The 6,033-nt window shown below is 47.0% G+C and overlaps 1 protein-coding gene across 1 annotated transcript; it reads left to right on the forward strand.

Annotated features, from left to right (window-relative positions):
- Nucleotides 1–2,973: 2,973 nt before the first annotated feature.
- Nucleotides 2,974–4,644, forward strand: LOC137164991 (olfactory receptor 52P1-like). The gene is made up of 4 exons (XM_067566060.1): nt 2,974–3,413; nt 3,474–3,767; nt 4,123–4,255; nt 4,633–4,644. The coding sequence occupies exons 1-4, from the start codon at nt 2,974–2,976 to the stop codon at nt 4,642–4,644; spliced, it is 879 nt and encodes a 292-aa protein (XP_067422161.1).
- Nucleotides 4,645–6,033: the final 1,389 nt, after the last annotated feature.

The following is a 6,033-nucleotide window of genomic DNA, read 5'->3' on the forward strand; positions in this document are numbered from 1 at the left end:
ATACCTCCTGAGGTCCCTTCCAACTCTAATATTCTATGATTCTATGATACTATGATACATTCCTCAGGGTGGAGAATTTACAGGGTCCCATGAGCATTTTTATCATCTGAAACTTTCATACATGCCGTGTCTCACGGGAAGCCGTACACCTGTGAAAAACACACCTAGAGTGTTGTTTTCAAAGGTTCCAAGTCACATGAGACATTTTCCGTGTGGGGCTAAATTCAGCACTTTCATGAGTTAAAAAAAATGCCTCCAGCTTTCTTCCTGTATGTGCTGCAGGTACGTGTTCACAGAGCCCCAGGCCAGAAGGCACCACTGTGATCATCTAGTCTGACCTCCTGTATAGCACAGGCCAGAGACCTGTGCCCAAGGAACTCCTAGAGCAGAGCTTATAGAGAAACATCAACCTTGGTTTAGAAATTCTCAGTGATGGAGAAACTGCCATGAGCCTTGGTAAATTGCTCCAATGGTTAATTTTTCTCTCTGTTTAAAGTTCCAGAGGGGTAGCCGTGTTAGTCTGTATACAGCAAAAACAACGAGAGTCCTGTAGCACTTTAAAGACTAACACATTTCTGCAGGCATATGCTTTCGTGGGCTGCAACACACTTCATGCATCTGCTACAGGACACTCGTTGTTTTCGCTCTGTTTAAAAAGTGCACACCATATTTGTATCTATTTGTCTAACTTCAACCTCCAGGCATTGGATGGTGTTCAACCTTTCTGTGCTAGCCTGAAAAGCCCATTATTCAATATTTGTTCCCCCTGTGGGTACTTGTAGACTGTTATCAAGTCACCCCTTAATCCTCACTGTGTATCAACATGAATCTTTTATTGTGGACACCAGAACTGGACACATTATTCCAGCAGGAGTTGCACCAGTGCCAAAGAAAGGTAAAATAACTTCTCATCCTCTACTTGAGATTCCCCTGTTTATCATGCCAAGATCACGTTAACTCTTTTGACCACAAGGTCAAACAGGGAGCTCATATTTAGCAAATTACCCCTACACATCCCCCAAATCTTGTTCAGGGTCACTCCTTCCTACAATGGCATCCCCCATCCTGTAATCATCACCTACCTTCTCTGTTCTAAGACATATATACGTCTAATTAGCTATATTAGAACACATATTGTTTGCTTCCATCCAGTTTACCATCCAATCGAGATCACTCGTAATCAGTGACCTGTCCTTTCCATTATTTACAATGCCCCAATGTTACTGGGATCTGCAAACTTTATCAGTATTCAAGTGTGAGAAGGGTAAGTAGCTGGGCTCCTAACTGGTGTCTCTGCTTTCCCCTGTCAGTTAACAAGGCAGAATAACGAAACCACTGTACTTATTATGTCTCAGAGAAAGCAAGATGTCTTTAAGAACGTGTCTCACCAAACGAAACAAGGGAAGTAACAGAGCACAAAGTCCCAGCCTGGCAGGATAATATGTATTTCCATGGGGAACATTTGGCTCATTTCCAACAGAGGAATTGCATTGTAGATCAAATCTATGGTTCATCTAGTCAAATATCCTCTCTCTGAGAGCAACAACCCCAGGGGATGCTGAAGAGGATGTTTGGGGGATAATCTGACCGTCATGAGGGTGTCACCTTAATGCCTAACAGCCAAAGATTGGCTTGTGCCCTGAAACTCATGGGTTTATAGGCTTTCCAAGATACTTATTTTTCTGTAACTATTCTAAAGGAAGAGTCTTACTATCCATGAAAATGCAAAAAACTGTTCTGATTCTTACTTAGCTCCTGGCCGCAACTTCATCTTCTGTCAATGAGTTTCTTTGTCTAATTATGCACTGAGTGAAGAAAGCATTTTTTTTAATCAGTTTTGAATTTGCCATGTTTCAGTTTAATTATATTTTCTCTTGACCTTGTATTATGGGACAGGGAAAACACATTCTTCATATACTCTCTGCCAGTCAGTATTTAATAGATTCTTCTCAAATCTCCTCTTATATCTTTCCTTTCTCAGGTAACAATCCCAGGCTTTTCATCCTCTCTCCCTAGGAGAGTTTCCCCAGGCCCTTGATCTTTCTCATGGCCCTTCGCTGAACCCCTTTAGTCCTGTAATGTCCTGTTTGAGAAGGGTGCCCAGAACTGCACAGAGGAGTCCAGAGTAGGCTGAAACATTGACTGATAGATCTCATGGTATTGTATTTTCAGTATTAGTCCCCATCCCATTCCTCCTATGTCCCAAAGTTTTTCTTAGTTTTTATCCATGCTGGCACTTTGAGCAGGGCTTCACAGAGCTGTAAACCATGACACTAGATCCCTGCCCTGAGTTCATACAGTTAAATTATAACCTTGTAAGGTGTTTCAGGAGTTCAAGTTTTTCCCTCCAGTAGGCGTATATGTTGCACTGATTGACATTGAACGTCATCTCCCATCATATTCCTCGTTCACCGGGCTTGGTTACCTCCCTCTGCGAACATCTCTGGACTGGACTACAACCTAAATAATTTGAAATATTAGGTTTGGAAGGGACCTGAAGAAGTCATCTTCTGCAAGTCCCTTCTCAAAGCAGGACAAACCCCAAGTAAATCATCCCAGTGAAAAAGATTTTCCTAATATCCAATTTAGACCTCCCCACTGCAACTTGAGACCATTGTTCTTAGTTCTTTCTTCTGAGAACCTCACTGAGAATAGCTTAGCTCCATCCATCCATGTTCCCCAGCCCCCTAATAATTTTTGGTGGACTCACTGGACTTCCTCCAATTTCTCCCCATACTTCCTTTAGTGGGGGGCCTAAAACTGGACACAACACTACAAATGATGCCTCACCAATGTCAACTAGAGGAGAATCATGTTGCCACCTCACTGCTCATCCCCCTTTCTAGATTGTTAGTAGCTATAAAATATATACCTTTTTATTTGTTATCGCATTCATAAACCCCCCTTGCTGGGCTTTTCTCCTTTCACAGGAATCTGTGCATTTCACATCCTGATTGGTGACTCGACCACCTCATGGAGGCTTTCAACCTCACTTCCTCCGGCCCACCAGCAATCATCCTAAATGGCATCCCTGGGCTGGAAGATGCCCACATCTGGATTTCCATCCCTTTCTCTACGTTCTACTTCATCAGCCTGTTGGGAAATTTCACAGTTCTGTTTGTTGTCGTCAAAGAGGAGACCCTGCAGAAGCCCATGTACCTGCTGCTCTGCATGCTAGCAGTCACGGAGATCGGTACATCTACCTGCGTCATACCGAAAGCACTCTGCATATTTTGGTTTGGTTTCAAAGACATCACTGTGGATGGATGCGTCACCCAGATTTTCTTCCTTTACGTGCTTGGTATTACGCAGTCAGCCGTCCTCGTGACAATGGCCTTTGATCGCTACGTCGCTATATGTGACCCTCTGAGATACGCCACCATCCTCACCAACGCACGAATTGCTAAGCTAGGGCTAGTGGGTTTGATATGAGCTGTTCTCTTGGTTCTGCCAGTGCCCCTGCTCCTGCGTAGACTGCCATTCTGCGCCAACCATGTTATCCTCCACACATACTGCGAGCATATCGCTGTGGTGAAGATCTCATGTGGGGACACCACAGTCAACCAGACGTATGGCCTGGTGATAGCATTTGTGATCATTGGATTAGACCTGACACTCATTGGCCTGTCCTATGGGCTGATCATCAGGGCCGTCCTCAGGATCGACTCCAAGAAAGCCCACCAGAAAGCTCTCAACATCTGCACAGCCCACATCTGTGTGATACTGATGTCTTATACTCCAAAACTCTTCTCCACCCTGACACACAGGTTTGGTCAGGGCATCGCTGCCCACGTTCACATCCTCTTGGCCAGCCTCTATCTCCTTGTGCCCCCCATGATCAACCCTATCATTTATGGTGTCAAAACGAAAGAGCTTCATGAGAAAGTGGGAAAATACACCTGCAGAATGTGATCGCCTGGGGCCACTGACTTTAAACCTGCATAACAGGAGGGGGAAAGGATGTCTCCTCGTTAATTAAGGGTGCTTTGGTTTAGCTCATCCTTTGCAGTTTGCCAGTGGGTCAGTGGGGATCCAGCTATAACACGCTGACAGGTTTAGCTCCTGACTCAGCCGCTCTGTAGTTGGCTGTCCCTGGGCTACATCCTCCCACCCTTTCCCCAGGTATCTGTCTCCACTCATCTCCCTCCGAGTTGCTGGGGCAGTCGGCAAGCAGGCATCCTGCGAGTCCCTCACCATTGACTGGCGGCAGGTCCAGAAACTCCCCGGGGTCACTAGCAGAGGGCAACTCCTCCTGGTCAGGGCTGGCCTCAGGGGTTTTTTCCCACCCAGTAGTCTTGGGTGGCTCCTCCCAGCTACTAGGGCTCAGCGAATCTACCCAATCAATAGGGCTTGGCTGTTCTCCCCAGTCACTAGGGCTCAGTGTCTCTCTCCAGTCACTAGGGCCCGGCAGCCCTATCCAGTCACTTGGGCCAGGCAGTCTGGGCAGGCTTTGGAAGCTCCGGTCGGTGGGGCAGTTGCTCTAAACAGCCGCTGTGCCAGGGTCAGGCCTAGGCCACAGCCTGTGGGAAGATACATCTGCCTCCGGCAGCAGCTTTCCCCTTACTGAGCTGCTAGGCCGGCCTTTTATAGTTCCCTTTCCTGCCCTGGCTCCACCCTTCTGTTTCCGGGTAGTTTGGCCTGTAGGGCCTTGTTCTGCCCAGCTGGACCATCACGACCCTTCCTGGGACCCAGGCTCCGAAGAAGGCCACAGCACTTTGCTATAGTCCTCTTGTCCTCCATTATACATTCTCTGTATCCAGGAGACTGTATGCTGCCCTTGACTTGAAGGATGCATACTTTCACATCTCAGTCCTTCAGAGTCACAGAAGGTTCTTCTGATTCATAATAAACCAGGGTCACTACCAGTTTACTTTCCTTCCCCTCGGCCTATTAGCAGTTCTTAACGTATTTGCCAAGTGCATGGCAGTTGTTGTGGCTTTTCTGAGGAAACAAAGGGTCCAGGTTTACCCTCATCTTGATGATTGGCTGATCAAAGGCCGCAGCAGGGAACAGATGGTGTCCGAAGTGAACTTGATACAGAGAACCTTTGAGATGCTAAGCCTGTAATAAATGTGCAGAAGCTAACTGTCTCACATGTTAAAATAATAGTTTTCAGAGAGGCAGTCCTCAACTCAGTCCAGGCCAGAGCCTTCCTTCCAGAGGCCAGGGGCACCATCATAGAAGGTCTCAGAAGATATCCTATCACCATGCAAAGCATTGCCTGAAACATCTGTGGCATATGTCCACATGCACCCACATTGTGCGATATGTGAGATTGAGGCTCAGACCTCTGAAGTTCTGGCTAGTGTCAGTGTACCAACCACAGAGGGACCGCTTAGACATGGTGATCACACTTCCTCCCTCAGTAACTGATACCGTCTTTTGGTGGCAGGACCCAAGGTCAGTTTGTCCAGGGGTCCCATTCTCGAGACCACACCCTTCACTTTCTCTAGTTATGGACTCTTTTGTGCTGGGCTGGAGGTCTCATCTGGGAAGCCTCAGGACCCAAGGTCTTTGGTGCCAGGCGGAGCTCTTCCTGCATATCAATGTCATAAAGCTCAGAGCAGTGCAGACTTTCCAGAACCACCTGGAGGGCAAAGGTGTGTCAGTTCTTACAGACATTATGACAACACTTTTCTAAATAAATAGACAGCAAGGAGCACACTCCTCTCCCTTGTGCCAGGAAGCCCTTCCCTTGTGAGAATTCTGTGTGACCCCCTCAATCCATCTTGACATTTTCTGTTCCGGAGACCCAGAATGAGAAGCAGATCATCTCAGCAGATCCCTCTATAAACCAGGTGTGGTCCATTCACCCAGACACTATGAATAAAATCTTCCAAAGGTGGGGAGTTCCCCATGCAGGTTTTTTTGCAACAAGGCACAACAGGAAGTGTCTGCAGTTCTGCTCCTGCCTGAATCACAGCCCAGGATCGGTTGCAGGCATATTCCTTCTGCCTTGGGAGGACCCTCTTTGCTATGTGTTCCCACCCACTCCACTCATACACAGAGTTCTGCTGAAGGTCAGGAAGGAAG

Source organism: Emydura macquarii, unplaced genomic scaffold (genome assembly GCF_026122565.2).
Source record: "Emydura macquarii macquarii isolate MOO-44397 ecotype Brisbane River unplaced genomic scaffold, CSIRO-AGI_Emac_v2 contig_2709, whole genome shotgun sequence".
In the NCBI taxonomy this organism is placed as follows: domain Eukaryota; kingdom Metazoa; phylum Chordata; order Testudines; family Chelidae; genus Emydura; species Emydura macquarii.